Raw genomic sequence first — 18,302 nt, forward strand, 5'->3', positions numbered from 1 at the left:
GGTCTTAAAATAAAAGCAGAGTCTTATTACAGCTAGTAAGACAGGCTCATGGACAGATGCACGGGTTTACTTAAACCAGAAGAGTTCAAAAATTCTTGCTGACATAAAGTCTATTGCATATCTTTTTAAATGATAGGTGTTATGTATTACCAATGACTGCAAACTTGTAAATAACTACATACAGAACATACTGAGTAAGCTTTCCATATAAAATGAGACTCCCACATTTTGTCCAACACTTGCAGACATCCCATGACATTTACTGCTAGTAAAAACTGCACGTACACTGCAGAAACACACTCACCAAGAGGAAATGGGCCATGTGTGCACCTCTGTATAAATACAAGAGTGCTGCCATGACGTGCCCTCCAGCCATCCTGGCTTTTCTCTCAGGTATCTTCACAGCTACCTGACTTATCTTTAAGCCATTCACTTACCACTGCCTGTGGCATTCATAGACATTCGCAAAACTCACTAAATACAAAAAAGACATGAACTAAACACAAAAATCCACTGTGAAATTCTCCTATCAGAGTATCTGGTTCTAACTCTATGTAGTCACTCTACATACTAAGGGTTTACTTAAGGACAGAAGGTATTCCAGAATTTAAAGCTGACAACTAACTTCCAAACAGCTTTGTAAGCATTCAGCTGCTATCTTTGTTTCCATGCTAATTAGGATAAATTAAAAAACTACATAAATTATGTATTGGGGTTTTTTCTTTAATAAATATGAACATTAGTGTAGAGCAAGAAAAAAATCTTTAAACTGAAAACAACATCAAAGTTACATGAAATGGCAAGTTCCAAAAAGTGTTATGTGAAGCTGGGAGAGAGGGAAGGTGTCACACACAGAGAACCCCTGTTAAAGTGGCCTATCTCTTGGACACAGCAGGACTTTCAGAGAGTCTCTTCAAACACGGGCAGTTAGCTCTTCCATAAAGGGCTTCTCGCCTCAGGCACACAGCCACTCTAATGCTACTGTACCGTCCCCAGGCCTGGTGGCAGCTTGGACTCTCCTGACACCTTCTGCACCACACTTCAGTGCACAACAAACATGTCTTTACACGCCAACAGAAATTTTTAGATGTGCTCTAAGGAAACAAAGTATTTTAGATTAATGCATTCATAGTAGCAAAATATAAAGCCAGCTCCAATTCAAATTATGTGTTATCAAAAATTCACTTCTGGGTTTTGTATTAATAAAGGTAACACCACAGGAGGTAGCAATTATTGGCAAAGCTATAGTATTTGGAATCTGACATATTAGTTTTATGCAAGACACTAAACTTTAGTATGTACAGTAACACAATAAAAATCAAGATTAAATGTAAGCAAGTTCTTCAAGTAATAAATGTGCTTCAAATTTGACAACCAGAAGAAAAGACTACTGGGAGGAACGATCTTTTTTCCTGCTACCGTGCCAGAAGGGATTTAAACCTTTTCCGCATGACTTACTGTCTTCTCCATTCAAGATTTTTAATTCCACTAATTTAAAGAGGCTTTTAACAGCTCAAACGTATGCATTCTTTACAAGTAATGTGATGTACATACATTTACACAAAATTAAAATGCTGGTTTCTTAATTTAAATAAAAGTCAAAGCAATTACCAATGACAGTTGCAACTATTTTGTTGCAATGCCAACATGTCCCTTTTAGATGCTTCTTAAAAACTATGCACAGCATAGCTATGCAAAAACGTGTCCAAATTATTATGAAGATATCATAGTTACTGAAAACTAATAGACCTGGATTTGGATAAAAAGAGAGCAAAATACCTAGCATCTCAGGTGCTTCCTATCTATTGCAAAACTAGACATAACATACATTCAGGAAGACAGAAATTTCATAAGCACAGAAAAGAAATATATCTATATGCAATACGATGTGTGGAAGCTATCACAGCAAGGCGCCACTATCCAACAAGGAAAGTAGTTCAAAAAATTGTTACTTACAACAGCCACTTAATATATAGGTTTCAAAATTAACACAAGTAATTTTGGAATATGTTTGATATAGGGCATTTAAAAATATATGCCAATGTCCTATAAAAAGATGAAATTTGTGAAGAACTGAGGAATTAAGTGACCTTCCTGTTCTGGAAAGCTTCTGCTGACTTCTCAGACACTTGTAATTAGTCACTATCAGGATTAGAACAGTAAAAAAGGAAGATAAAAGATTTGATAAAATATGACAATTCTATGTTGCTGTTTAGTATAAAATTGTGTCCAACTAACAGGAGTTTGGCATCACTAACAAAATTTGTTCATTGATTTCTGACTTCTATCACTTGACTGTTTTGATGTTAATACATTGAATTTTCTAATAAATACCTTATGATTTTGTTTCACTAAGCTTTTACATACGGTGTTATGCAACACATAGAAGAGAAGTTTATTTCAGAAGCATGCAAGCTTTTCTACAACCTATAAGATTTTGTTCTCTATGTTTTCTGACTTCTGTAATATTAAATATTATACATATATACTATGCACTACAGTTCAACATGAATGTATGACTCAGAAGAGTCTGCCTGTATGGTTCTAAAAATGTTCTTGAAGATTATTATTTTTTCAATCCACAGTGAAATATGAGCACATTAAACAAAAGAACAGTGTGCAGAAGGCTGTTACGACTTCACTATCCTACCAGAAGCCATCTATTTTGGGACGCTTATGCAAATGCATCAAACTTCTAAGAAAACACAAAAACACTAACAACGTAAGGGTCACCTTTTGCTTGACAGGAAGGAAATATGAATTAATGTAAAAGTTAAAGAACCTTTCCTTTACAACCCTAATGCTTATTTTTCAGATAGCTTAAGCATTTTGATAGGAAATTCTCCTTGAAAAAAAAAAAAACCCAAACAAAAAAACCACAATTATTTTATATACCTGAAATGCTGATTCTCAAAAAAAAAAAAGGAAAAAGAACTAACTACATTATTACAAGCCATGCACAACACAATCTAATGACACATCACTGTAGCTTTAATAATGAGTCTCATCAACAGTTGCACTCAGAATCTCTTTTTAGCTGTTCAGCAGGATTTGTATGGAGTTCCATTTTTGGTAAACACTTGCATAAATCAACAGATTGAAGATCAGAAGCCTAAGGAAGAAAAGTGGTAAATACTAATCAACTGTATCTGAACAGAATTTTTTACAAAAAAAAAAAAAAACACAAAACACACCACATTTCTTGCACATTCAGAAGTTTGATATATGCTACTATAATCCCAAAACCAAGTGGGCAATTTATTATAGAACACACAACTGATTTTCAAGGCAAAGAACTGTGGACAGTCAGTGAATCATTCCCTTATCTCTACCTGAAAATCTTGTATTAGCTTGCCCACATAAGAAGCAGGCCCTAAGAGATTAGCAATTACAGTAGGCCACTGCAATGCTGAACTGTCCCAAAATATAATCATACTCATCTCATTGTTTATAGAGATCACGTGAGGTCTTCAGGTCAGCAACTATCTTTATTACTTCATTTTACACAAACACAAAGGGGTCATAAGTAGCAGCATCCTTAATCCCTCACAGGATATATACATCATCACTATATCTTGTGTTCTTTTATACATACATAAAGCCTACATACATTATGGGATAAAGACATTCTCACAAGCAAGTGGTGTCCCACATTTCACAGTACATAAGTTAGTACCAGCACCAATTTTCAAGAATTCTCTCCAGCCAAAATTCTGACATCTGACATACCTACAGCTTACTGAAAACAAACAAACAAAACCTAAATGTATGTGCACAGATAAACCTATATACACCCATAACCCTCTCAATAATACTTCACAACAGGGAGAATTTGGAGCAAATTTAATGATGTACAATCAGCTAAAGGACTTTGGTTATTTCTAACTGCAACTAAAGCTTTTTCAGTTACATCTCAAAAACCATGTAGAAATAAACACATAAAAATAGGTACCTTCACCCTTCACAAGTAATTTTCTAGCCATAGTAAGCCATACATATTTATTGTAGTCATTGTGTTGATAACCATGAATGCATCAATTCTAAAGTTACCAGCAAGGAACAGTTCCTGTTTTCAGTCAAGTAATATCCTGTCGGTGGTAACCATTTCTGTAGAAATACAACAGCAGAACACATCTACTTTGCAAGTTCTTATACTGCATTATCCAAGTACCTAAAGATATGCCTATGTAGTATGTAAAGGAAGTTTGATTTGCGTTTGCTGTCATGCTACGGTAAAATGATGCAAGAACAAAACAAAATCACATCCAAAATTTTGTGGTAATCTTGTATGTTCTCTCCCCCTTAACCTCCTTCAATACTGCAAAGAAAGTGAAACAAGATATTATCCTACATTCTTCTTATCCAAGACCTGTTCCACGCTGCATATGTCAAAGAGGGGAATACATACCATCACTAAATACCTCAACAATGTAAAAAGTTTCTTTTAGCTGATGCAAACATACATACTGCTTGCTTAAAAAACAAAAAAAAAAAACCCAAAAAAAAAACCACCACCACCAATGTATTTCAGGGAGGTAGAGATGGATGATTAAGAGATTTAGTAAGGAAAGAAAAAAAAAATATGACAGTCAATAAACTAGATTATAGGAAATAAAACTGACCTCAGTTCTGGTTCTGAACTGGTTAAGGGGAAGGAAATTATATTAACTTCCTCTTAAGGCCATCTACTCCAAAAAACTGTCAGTCGATAAACCCCTATTATGGCCACAGAATGGAGAGAAAATGGTGCCCAAAGAGCAGCTGGGTATTTTTGATAGTGTTCATAAACAAAGGTTTTGTTTCCCTCATTCTTATAAAACAAGTGCTACCAAACTGAAAGAGCCTTTCAGTTCTAGGGATCAGAAAGGTTTAGGAAAACAAAGCAGTGATGAAAACTAGACACATTCTGGAAAGAAATAGCATAATGTAATGAAATACTTTTTCCTCAGAGGACCTTTTGAGCAAGGCAAGAGATTAAAAAAAATATATATATCCCCCAGTTCGGGGGAGACAGACAAAGCAGAGAGAGAAGTCATTAATCATAAACACACAACTTCTACTCACATTAGGCCAAGCCATGTGAGGAAAGAAGGGAAGGGGACATGCATAGTTACCTGAACAAACAAATAAACAGTTTCTATAATGTTGGATTAAAAAGGCACATGTCTGAAGTGGATATACAAGAGCAGAAAGGAAAAGTCTTAATATCAAAAAGCTTCCATTGGATGTGGAAACACACGTGAGCAGCTCTATTTTCCTTTGGCAGATGTTCTCAAATATCTAGATACAAATGAAGTGTTTAAAATATTCTGTGCAAAACCTGTTGACGACAAGTTTCTGGTAGCAACCATGTGGCAAAACCCAATTCGTTTGTAATTTATCTATTATAGCTTGTTTCTGATAAAGCGCTCTCAGATTCAGCATGCTTATTTATGTGGAACACATAGCCTTGAAATAATCACTAAGTACATGGAGCTTACAGACAAGCACATTCAGCAACTACCTACACTAGTATTCAATAAAACAGCTTTTATATATATATATATATATATAAAATTTTTTTCCCCATTTACAGTTCAGAGATGGTTTACCTTTGGTGGGCAGCAGATCTGCCGCTTTAGGACATTTTCTGAAGAAAAAAGGGAGGGGATTCCAAGTGCTGTTTTCAATATAGACAAACAGAGTTTGGCGCACACTGTGAGATTCTTACAGACCAAAAAAGTTCTCAGAATTCACCATCACTAGTGAATTAGTGAACACTATTCTACAGTGGAGGTTTTCAAATTAAAACAATTACCTTGAGAGACTTGACTTGACCTAAGAGATAGACAAAGCACCACATATTTAGACTAGGTTTTACAAGCTTACTTTCCTAAAGTAAACTTTGCAATGAGTAATTGAGTTTCCTTAATAAACTCAGTCCAACTTTCAAGTTTGGTCCTATTGACCTATGGCTAATTTTCTAGCCATTTTATTTACCACTTGCTATTTACTTCTATTTACTATTTTCTTGAGACGTATTTCTTGAAATTGAGGCATAAAAGTCTTCAGCATTCCCAAAAGGAAGATAAACCTTCATAAGCTATTTTAGCTTCTGAATAAGCACTTTTGTTTTAAACATATTTTCTATATACTGTACTTCTACCCATTGTATGCAGCCCTGATAAACTAACAGAAGCCTGGAGGTGTCACGATCAGGCTTCTTCCACACCAAAAGGGAAGAGACCAGTGGGGAGTAAAATCCATTATACACGAAGACAGGCAGCAGTCACTACAGCCATTCTGCCAAGTCATGTATGAGGCATCAGTTCTTGGCAAAACTCAAAGAGTAATTTGGATGCATCCTGGGATTTCCAGTGTATTTTCAAGGGCCATTTACAACAGCCAGGAATAGCTAGGACACAATCTCAGGCACACTCCTCAAATATACTGAGAGAAAAGTAGGAAATGGAAGGCACCACAGACTTTTTAGAACAGAAAATACCTCTGTAGCAATTTTATAAACAATCAATAAACCAAATACCGTCATTAAGCCATCCAAAAAAAAAAAAAGAATCAATCAGAAACAGTAAACAAATCCAACTTAAATCCAACTTACACTGCAGCTCCACAAACTGCTGTGCTGACACAGACATGGGGGTGGCCTTGGTATGAGAACAACCATCCAATAATGGGAGGGAGAACAGCAATTGCTACAAAAAGAAACACATTTCTTCTGTCATAGTTTCACCTTCAGCCTTTCCAGGCAATGCTGATTTATCTTCTGGGATAACTTACCAAATCGCAAGCAAGAAGCAATACATTTTAATGAAATAAGTAATACAAGATACAGTAAACAGTTCATCATCCTTGTAATTGAAAAAAATAAGCAATATGGAAATCTAAAGTTGACTTTACCCACTGTGGAATGCAAGAAGTAAGGTTTATTATTAAAATATGACTCAATGGCCTAGGGGATATTCTGCATAAGATATGTCATTTAAGCTTAGAAATTCAGAGCAGAAATACTAATCTCTATACTAACGTTCACTGAGCGGGGTTCACATCCCTGTTGTGTGATTTCTAGTATCACTGCCATTAAAAAATTAGTCATGTCCCTGGAATAGTTTGCAGGTTGTGAAGTCTAATTTACTATCTGTAATTAGAGCTTTACCCTTGGTAGTCAAGATGTAACACCAGGCATTGGAAAATGATCCTACAGTAGAAAGCTTTAGTTGTAAAGATCTCTGGAATAAAAAGATCCACTTCTAATATCACAGAAGAGAATGCAACATCTGTAAAAACTGTAGTTACTTCAAAAAATAACTGAATTTGAACAAGCCAGAAAACGTAGCAAAGGCTGCTCTGGGCTATCAACAGGTCCCTTGAAAGTGTGGTATCCAACAGCCACTCCCGTTTCTGCCCCTGCCTTAAAAAAAAAAATCCAATGTCATGTTCCCCAGATCAGAAGTCCATTTTTGCCCTTGCCAATGATTTCAATGAATGAAAAAGCAAAATATCTGGACTGGCTACATCCTTTTTAACATCAAAAATTGAGGAAGACATAAGGGAGTCTGTCTGCTGCAGCAGCTGAGTCTGGGAATTGCAATGCTTTAAATACACCAGGAACAGTATAAGAGACAGAGGCAGAACATAGCAAAAACAAAGATGGTAGCAGTGTGTCAAAAATAAAATTGAGTTATTTGTCAGGGGGAAAAAAACACCTTATTCAAAATTATTTGTATCATGAAGGAAAGTGCATCTGTAACTGCAGATGATTTTATTACATACTATCAAAAATAAGACTTTATCAACAGGAATTCAAGTTGCCTAACCACCAAACATTTGAGTTTTTAAAGAATATTTTCCACAAGTGCCATTAAATAGCTACTCAGTATAAAACACTCATTTTACAGCTGATTTAAGAACTTCATTACAGCAAATTAAGTCCCCGAAAATAATTTTTCTATCGCTTAGCAAAACAGAAACTAAAACTCTCTCAAAGCTTGTCCCTTGAGGCCTTCATGTATGGCTGTCTTTCATACATACATGAAAGAACTTTTCAACTTAACAGGTAGATATTTTATTTTTCTCACACAAAAAGGTATACATGTATCATCAGTAGGGTTTAAGCAGTATAATACAGAAGACAAAATTAAACTTAATTTCCATGCTAAAAAAAAAAAAAGGACCACTACCACTACTGATGGCTGTAAAGTTATATTTAAATATAACTCCTCTGCTGGAAAGAAGATCAAAGGAGTTGTGGTGTTAGCACTGGTTTTGAAAGTGCATCTTTAGCACTCTTCATTTTCTTCCATGTAATATATATCCTGGCCATGTAAAGACCACATCTTCTACAGACACAGTCCAATTTCTGGCTGGGCAGATCTCCTTGTCTATCTGAAAAATATCAGTTCCTCCACAACATCTTTGTCCATTGCTGACAGACAGCACATTGATATGAGTAGTATGGTTTACTGGAAATACTCTTCTAAATCCCTTTTACTTTGTCACATCTTTGTTTAGTTATAGGCAAGTGAAATAAAAATCTATGCCACTAATAGTCCCACAAAAAAAGCATATGCTAAAAATAGTCTCTCCTCTGCTCTTCACATCCATATAGTCAGGGATAAGATGGCAAGAGTGGAACGGACAAGTAAATACAAGAACAGGCAGCAAAGAAGGAGAATAAAAGCATCACTCAGTGACTAGAATCAGAAAGGGAGTCAGGAAGGCTTTTGTTTTGCTGAACATAAATGACAACAAGAAAAGATTCTACAGGTATTGTTAATGCAAAAGGAAGTTCTGGAAAACAAGAGTCTTCCCATGGATGGGTAAAGACAACCCAGTAACAGATGACACAGGAAAGACTGAAATACTTGATGCCTTTTCTGTCCTGTTCCATACAGAAAAAGCCTGCTCCCAGGTGACTGCAGGTACCAACTGGTTTTGGGAAAGAGTAGGGAAACCAACAGTATAGGACCAACAGTTCAGGAATGCTTAGTGACACCATATTCAAACCCTTAGGGGTAGACAGCATTTACCTGAGGGAGCTAAGAAAATTGGCCAGTGTGATTACAAGACCACTCTCAGCTATCAAAAATTCAAACAGTTGAGGCTGTTGGAGGGGTCCTAAAGAAAGGTAAAGAGAAGAGACACATGGCACAACAGGTCAGACAGCCCGAACTAGAAAGTACCACAGAAGACCATGGAGCATGTCCTACAAGAGTCCATTTCCAAACATATGAGGGACAAGCAAGTAACTAGAAACAGCCAACATGGCTTTACTAAGGGCAAAAAAACTTGACCAACATGATTGCCCACTTAAATGACATGACTACTAGCTAAGGGGAAAACTATATATTTAATGTAACTAGATCTTAGTAAGGGTTTGGAGGCCATTTTACACAGGATTGTCTGGAAACTGAAAAGTAGGGGCTGGAAGAATGAACTGTTAGGTAGATCAAAAACTAGTCAGACTATCTAGATTGGAAAGTAACAATAAATGACTCGACATTAACTTAGCAGCTTGTAAAGACCAGAATACAAAAGAGGTCAATATTGGGGGCCCATTGGTTTAATTTTTTTTTTTTTTTTTTGCATCAGTAACCTGAATGATGAGACATTCTATGCTCCAGGCAACATGTGCTTCCAGCCCAGAAGGCCAACCACATCCTGGGCCACATCAACAGAAGGTCAAGGGAGGTGATTCCCCTTCCTTCTCCACTCACGTGAGACCACACCTGAAATACTGTGTCCAGCTCTGGGACCCCCAAAATAAGATGAACATGACCCTGTTAGAACAGGCCAGAAGAGATGATCTGACAGGTGGAGCACCACTCCACCCAGAGAAGCTGTAGATGCCCCATCCCTGGATGTGTTCAAGGCCAGGTTGGATGGTGCTTTGAGCAACTTGGTCTAGAGGAAGCTGTTCCTGCACATGGCAGAGGCGGTTGGACTAGATGACTGTAAATGTCCCTTCCAACCCTAATTATTCTGTGAAATTAGTGGAAAGCATTAAATTAGAGAGCAGCTGAACTCATAAATCTCACAGATTGAACCCAAAGACCTTGAGACACTTGAAGACTGGGCAAAATTAGAAGGATGCCCAGCAGATCCCAGCCAAGTTACTTTCTACTCAGCACTTGTGACTCTGCACCTGGAATATTGTGTTCAGTTTCAGATCTACTAGTTTAAGAGCAATGTTGAAAAATCAGAGACGATCCAGTATAGAGCATCAAGACAGTCACGGGCCCAGTGTCAGGGAATCCACGGACCTGCCATAGTCCCCCACTTGCACAAAGACAGTGAGGGAGTTGAGTTTATTCAGTCTCAGCTATTCAGATTGAACACCAGACCTCCAGATGTTCCATTCGAACAATTTCTACAAATCTATTGGACAGCTCATTGTTCTATAAAATCTAGAGACAATGACAACTCATTTTTTAAGGTAGGCAAGATCTTTTTGTTCTACAAATGTATGCTGGTGTATAAGTTACTTTAAAAATGCACCCATTCTTAAGAAAGGCAGGCTAGGTAGATATGTTAACAAGACTTGAATTCAGTAGACTGCAAAGAGATTTTTTTTAAAGCCAAGAAGCACTTTTGTTATTTTTCTCTTGTTAAGAGTCATTACATGGTACATCACTAGATATTCAAGTCTGAGTTCCATAAGAAGCTCAAGTATTTTGTGTTACAGTATGAATAAAATTCCACTGAGACCTTTCCATAACCATTGACCTTAAAATGACTTTCAAACATGCAAAGCTATGTAGTGGCAAAAAAAAAAAAATTCATTAACAACACAGAAGAGGTACTCAGCACATTTAGACAGGCTTTTCAATAATTTATAGCCATCAACTATTATTACTAACATATTTTAGAAGAATTTGCTTAGAGTCAAGTCACTGGCAGGTATTGAATTAACTGGTAGGAGGAACAACAATCATGACACTCAAGCAAAAATTCAGCATTATTGCACTCCTGGAGTAATGGATGTTCTCCTTGCCCTGAAAAGTTACTGAAAACAGCATGCAGATCCAGCTTCACTAAATAACTCTAAGAAAGCTGAAGGAATAGAGTAACAGATGTGTACACCTGTCATCCATTCTTTCCTATAGATAGTATTGTCACCTTTGTGTATTGTCACCTTTACACTGTTTTGACAGTATTTCATATTATACACATAGTCATTGCAAAATGCCTAGGTATTTATAAAGTTGTGGGGTTTTTTGTGTTGTTTTTTGTTTGTTTTTTTCTTTTTCCAAAATCACCACTTCAAAAATTTAAAACATGGCAAAGGCATGTTTAGCACTGTTACAAGAAGTTTTACATTCCACAAATGCACACTTCTCAAAACTGTCTTTTGATGTCACCTCTCAAACTACCAAATTCTAAGCCGAAAACAAGCAGAATAAGGGGCTGCATTTTTTAAGCTAAGTCCTTCATCAGCTGTAGAACACAGACCCTAAAGTCAGTCTCACGAAAAGCACCACAAGCAAGTTACAGTGTCAAACTATCTTTCATGAAATATGAACACATTTTGAGGTCAAGAAAGCATAGGTGATACTTTGTATTGAAGATCTCCATGGCAGCACTATGCCACACTGATAACAAAAAAACCTGCAAAATAAATCCAAACTTTAAAAATAGACTATAATGTAAAATAAACTCAATTTGTTCAGTCAGTTTCTTGTATGGAACTGCAAGAGGAAACTCTTCCTGAAAAAACATCAGCTCCCTTTCAAAAAGCTACCCATACTCTCCCAAACCTATGACAGCAAAATTTCTTACAGAGTAAGAATCAGTCCAACTTTGTTATCTCTGAAGGGAAAACCATACCCTTACAAATAACCTGAGTCAACGGGATTCTGGAGAACAATGCTCAACAAAAATATACTGGAGATTTTTTTTTAACAAATGTTTATATTGAAAATACTTAAACCTGTTGCCCATTGAATAATTGATATCTACCCTAAGATTTTTTTTCTGATGCCTAGAGACCAGGTTGTAGTAAAATGATGGTTATATACCACATGGGAAGCTTATATTGCCAAAATCTCAAGGCCAAGATTGGAAGCAGGGGAATGGGCATCAAGAACAGTGCCAAGCCTTCTATCCCTCTATTACTAAACTGGCAAGAATTTCCACTACTTGATGAAAATAAAACTGAGCTCTTCTACTTCATTGCCAAAATAAGGGTGAAGTCTGTAGCAGAAGGCAAGAAGCCAGTGTTTACAGATGGCCAACGTGCTGTGCAACCCTGTCCTGGTTAAGATTTGCATTTTGCTACACAGTCCTATGAAAGAACGATGCTACAGATGGACTGTAAGATCCGAGGTTTACCCTAGAGTTCTGAAATGCACAGCTAAAACAAATACAGTAGTCTGGGTTATTATTTATTTACGGGCATTTCAGACCACATGAAACCTATAATGGGCGTGAGGTTGCCAAATGCACACTATGTACACAACAGCCTACAAGACGGGTCTTTCACCAGGTCCAACTGAGTCAAATGCCTCACAGCATTTCAAACCTAAGCTAGTTATGGCACAGAATCTGCCTTCATCTCTGAAGACAAAACAACATGTGGGAGATGCAGGTGATTCTTTTTGCATCCATCGTCACACTCTGACCTCATACTGACTGTACTTTTTTCCCCCCACCTTCATGGACAAGAGTTTCATGCTCAAATTAGATCTTTCACTGGTAAGTACACAGTTCCCAGGCTCAATTTCTCTAGCTGCTCTGCAGCCAGGCACACTTTCTGTTTGCTGCTCCTGATTTTTGACCCAGATATATGACTCTAGTTCTAAAAACACATGCATACTTCAAATTTGTAAAGGTGCTATCAGCACCAATCATGAAGAAGTAGCACAGCATAAGACAGTAGAGTAACACTCTGGGAAATTAGCATACTAGGTAAATAAGACTTAAGAGTTTACAAGTTCTTCACCTTAAAATAGTTCATCACTGAAATATTTTCAGACCTGTATATAATTCTTGGTATCTTTTAAAACATCAACAAAATCTTAGTGTAAGTGATTGGCAGCTAAAGTTACATATATGTATCTGTACTGAATTCAGACAATGCACATCTGTTATAGTCTGAAACTAAAGTTTATTTATAGTTTAAGGTGCAAAGATGCTGTCAGCTCTGTAGGTCTTGCTGTGCAGCCAGACTACCTGCATGCTCTGACCAAGGACAGTTACACAGATAAATGTGCTGCTGCTTTGTGCTCTGCCAACTGTGTTCACTTGTTGCCTCACCACTTAAAGTGCAATCCTATGAAGACTGAGATACTCCTTTCCCCCAACAGCACTAACCTGCTTAATTGAGGCTAATGAGAAAATGCACTACACGACATTAAATATGTGCAAATACTAAGTCTTCACAAAGCTTTTCCACTCCTAAATTTAGCAACATTTAAGCAGCATTTTTTCTAGTGCAAATACAGTTATAACAGCATTTAAGGATCTTTAAAACAAATGACACAGTGATAGTGCTCCCTGATTCTAAATATAACTTGCATGGCAATAGCAGTTGGTGCCCCTAAGTTAGATAAGGATTTGAAATCTAAAAAACTGACAAGACGTAGACAGACAATTAAGCAAAAAGGGTTGTATTACATAAGTAAGACTGAATAGAGACTGGGATTTTTTGCATTCATATTAATTCCAATTTGGGGACAGTAACAGTTGGTGTTTATTAGGAGATTCTTCTACAAGGAGCCTAGAAAGCAGCATAATAACACTCAGCATTCAATTTCTCACATTCTATTTCTGTCTTTGACTGGCACCAAGTACACAGCCTGTTCTTACACAGAAGCACATCCAGTGATTCAGAGAATCCTAGGAAGGCAAATCACATCCACAACTACAGACAAAAAGAGTCCAATTGTTTTTAGCCTTATCTGTAAGAAAATTCCTTCCTGACCCCCAACCGATACACTTCATCTTAAAACTAGGATTACCAGTAAGGCCACCAGAGCTTTTGGAATCATTAAGAACAATGGGAAATGTTCAGTTTTAGTGGCAATCAATATCAGGTGTATTTTAGGAAGTACGAAAGTGTTTTTCTTAGATCTCAAAAAGAATTCAGCAGAAACCTTGAATATTTGCCATTGGCTGATTTATTTTTTTCATATCATGGCAAATATAGATGCTAATTTCTATAAAATCATGTAAAAATAGAAAAGGCGCATGCTACCTTGATTCTCAAAATGGTAAGAAAAGTCTTTTGATACCTACTGTAAAAAACTGCTTGATCACTACTACATACTATCAATACAGAGACTAGAAGTACAAATTTTATCTGAATATGGGTTAACTCTGAAGCCATTGTAATGATATGTATAATTAAAACTACTAACTTAAAATTTCATTTATGCCTCCTACTACTTGCAACGTGAGAAGCAGTAAGTAGTACAGAAGCTGTTTTACATTCTCTTACGTTAACCATGACAGCTTGCAGAGCAGATCCCTACATGATGCTGTTGGTAAATACCTCCACAGAGAAGTCTGACAATTTATTCCTGCACTTTTCTAATTATCAACCAACTATTAAAAAGTGGAAGGACTTTGCTTCTTATTGCAGGACAGTTTAATTTCTTTAAGAGTCTTCCAAAGCCTTTTGAAAATGCAGACTTATTGTATCACTTATACTGAAGGCAAAATTAGTTATCTAAACACCCTCCAGCAGACTGAACAGAATCCACCTCAGGGAAAGCCGTTCCAACTCTTCCCCAACATATTAGCACATATGCTGAAAACAGTATTCTCTGCTACAGCTTCCAAAATGTGTTCAATGAAGAACTCAGACCTCCTAGCCTGAAGTTGCTGGAACAACCACAAGTATTCTTTTAAAAAAACTCAACCAAACAACACTTCCTTCCAGAGTTCTATGACTTCACAGCAAATGACTTCTCCAAAAAAACCTTCAAAGTGAGATTCACACCATGCTTAATAAAGGAAAAAAAAAAAAAGAAAAAAAAAAAAAAACACAACAAACCAACAACGACACACACCACACAAACTTTAGTATGGTAAGCTCCTTCATCTTCTCTGTACAGTGCACGATTGCAAAGAACACACTGAACTTTCACATAATGGTTTTATTTTCCTCAACTGCTCCTTTTAGGTCTTGATCATCTATAAGCCCCACCAAAACTCTGATAAGCTTTCTGATTCCTGATATACATGAACAAGGGTTATCACCTTCAGCAAGTTGATTCTCAACAGTCTCTCGGGGTTTGCCTTGGTTAGTTTTGCATGTAACTTGACAGCCTCTCTGATCTACTTTCCACTTTTGTATTATCTCTTTTTATTACTAGTAACTTTTCTCCTGAATTTTCAAGATGTCAGCGTCTATTTTTTGGTCTTCTGATACTGCATCAAAAACCATGGAAACAGAAGAGTAGTAGTTCTTAGAAGCGGCTCATATGATGTCAGTTCCATAGTGAGGGAAACACAGGACCACTCCACAGCTTCACAGCTTGGTTTCCACAGAATGGAAATAAAGGCACAGTGGCTGAATGGACGATGCAGAGCTCTGTAAGTCTTCTGAGCCAGATAAAACTGAGACTAATGCACCACACCATTCAAAGTAGCTAGAGGTCAGCTAATTGAAGCCTTTCCATTAGGAGCACGTTCCAGTTCTAATATAAGCGTCTAATATAATAATGTTAAACAGACTGCATAGCATCACAAACCACTCAGCTGCTCTTCCTGACTTTCCTTTAGCTTGTTGCCTCACTTTTATATACTCTCACTTTGATTTCTTATCACCCTCCATTATGCAAGCCGAACTTGACTACACCATGGTAAAAATTACAGGCTACATCTTCTGTAGTTAGCAGATCCTAACTGAAAAATTGTTTCTCCTCCTACAGTTTGACAAACTACTTTTTCCTAGAAACACTCACTATAGCATCAAGAATTCTGGTCTTTGCATTCTGCACCAAGATCACAGAATCACAGAATGTTAGGGATTGGAACGGGCCCCAAAAGATCATCTAGTCCAAACCCCTAATATAATCTTAACTCAGATTGCATGGGAGTAATCCAATTTCCTTTTACAACTGCTTTTGCTGCATTTTTTCCCCAAGAGTAATTGCACTGAGTGAGGAAGAGGATGAGAGTGAAACACGACATTATTTCTGAGGTTGGGTGAGGGAGAGAATAATGGATGTGAACACAGGAGTGACTGGGAGAAGATATTACAATAATGTAAGAAAGAAGAAGGGGCAGTCAACATGGCTTCACCAAGGGGAAGTCATGTTTGACCAACCTCATCGCCTTTTATGAGGACATAACAAGGTGGATGGATGATGGCAGAGCAGTAGATGTGGTCTACCTTGACTTTAGTAAAGCATTTGACACAGTCTCCCACAGCATCCTCACAGCTAAACTGAGGGAGTGCAGTCTGGACGATCAGGTAGTGAGGTGGACGGCAAACTGGCTGAAGGAAAGAAGCCATAGAGTCGTGGTCAGTGGGGCAGAGTCCAGTTAGAGGCCTGTATCTAGTGGAGTGCCTCAAGGGTCAGTACTATGGCCAGTATTAGTCAACATATTCATCGCTGCCATCCAGCAAGACCTGGACAGGCTGGAGAGTTGGGCAGGGAAAAATTTCATGAAATATAACAAGGGGAAGTGTACAGTATTGCATCTGGGCAGGAACAACCGCAGGTTCCTGTATAAATTGGGGAATGACCTACCAGAGAGCAGCATAGGGGAAAGGGACCTGGGGGTCCTGGTGGACAGCAGGATGACCATGAGCCAGCACTGTGCCCCTGGGGCCAGGAAGGCCAATGGTATCCTGGGGTGGATTAGAAGAGGGGTGGTTAGTAGGTCGAGAGAGGTTCTCCTTCCCCTCTACCCTCCCCTGGTGAGACCACACCTGGAATATTGTGTCCAGTTCTGGGCCCCTCAGTTCCAGAAGGACAGGGAACTGCTGGAGAGAGTCCAGCGCAGAGCAAAGATGATTAAGGGAGTGGAGCATCTCCCTTACAAGGAAAGGCTGAGGGAGCTTGGTCTCTTTAGCTTGGAGAAGAGGAGACTGAGGGGTGACCTTATTAATGTTTACAAATACATAAAGAATGAGTGTCACGTGGATGGAGCCAGGCTCTTCTCGGTGACAACCAATGGTAGGACAAGGGGTAAAGGGTTCAAATTGGAACACAAGAGGTTCCACTTTAATTTGAGAAGAAACTTCTTCTCAGTGAGGGTGACAGAACACTGGAACAGGCTACCCAGGTAGGCTGTGGAGTCTCCTACTCCGGAGACATTCAAAACCTGCCTGGACACATTCCTGTGTAGCCTCATCTAAGTGTTCCTGTGCCGGTGTGAGGATTGGACTAGATGATCTTTCGAGGTCCCTTCCAATCCCTAACATTCTGTGATTCTGTGAAGAAAGGTAAAATAAAAGCCAGATGTTGATATAACTTCAATAAAGTAGAAAACATTATCACGCCTCTCTAATGTTATGAAAAGTCTATAACACTTTTTACAATGCAAAGGAGTTTTTTAGAACATCACCTACAGCAAATATGGCATCATGAATTGAATAGTAAGCAGCTTTTTGACATCTGCCAGCTGCCATTCAGTCTTTACCTGATTTTTTACCATGGACATTGTGTGGCAAATAAATTAAGAGTGTTAGTTACAAAATTAAAAACTACATGTTTGTCATAGTAACAAGAACAGTAAATTAAGAAAGTCAGACAAAACTTGAGTCACTATTTTGTCTTTAAGGTTTTAAAGTACAACATATTGGGAGGGAAAAAGTGTCAGTTCCATATTTAGACAACTTCAAGAAAAAAACTCATGAATAATTATGCGAGGAGAGACAAGAGCTGGAACACAGTATAATTACGTATTTGCTCAGTAGATTTCCTTAAAATAATAAGAGTATGCAATCCCACAATGTGGTTTAAAATCCTTAACTGCAAAACCAAAGATCCAACCCGACATTCAGTTTTGGAGAAAAAAAAAGTTTAAGTGTTTTCTTTCAGCTGTCTTGTGCTTGAGAACTGGATGAAATTTTTAATAGTAATCTTTTTATTAAAAAAAAGTTAAATCTTGCCACTTTTGCAGGGACTTTGTTACCTTTTGGTTCATGATGCAATGTCTCTTTACTTACAACCCATTTCCATTTCTCATTCTATATTGCAAACCAATTAAATGCATTCAGTCTCAGTCACATATCTTTGGACAGCAAAGTATCCTGCAACTCCATATCCTATTCCAAAAACCTCATCGACAGAATATGTGCCACGGAGATCAAGAGCTCAGTAGGACTGAGAGGGGCATAGCATTACTAC

General features: G+C 37.6%; 1 protein-coding gene across 12 annotated transcripts in view; it reads right to left on the reverse strand.

Moving 5' to 3' along the window:
* The window catches only part of GPHN (gephyrin), a 293,554-nt gene that overhangs the window by 251,762 nt on the left and 23,490 nt on the right, over positions 1-18,302 (reverse strand). The window contains exon 1 of one of the 12 annotated variants that reach the window (XM_071809317.1): positions 6,599-6,672. The exons of the other annotated variants lie outside the window; for them this stretch is intronic. Coding sequence (XP_071665418.1) covers positions 6,599-6,635 — 37 coding nt within the window. The 5' untranslated portion in view covers positions 6,636-6,672. Of the gene's footprint in view, positions 1-6,598; positions 6,673-18,302 lie in introns of those variants that run through there. 12 annotated transcript variants of the gene reach the window in all.

The sequence above is a fragment of the Patagioenas fasciata genome, chromosome 5, assembly GCF_037038585.1.
Source record: "Patagioenas fasciata isolate bPatFas1 chromosome 5, bPatFas1.hap1, whole genome shotgun sequence".
NCBI classification, from domain to species: domain Eukaryota; kingdom Metazoa; phylum Chordata; class Aves; order Columbiformes; family Columbidae; genus Patagioenas; species Patagioenas fasciata.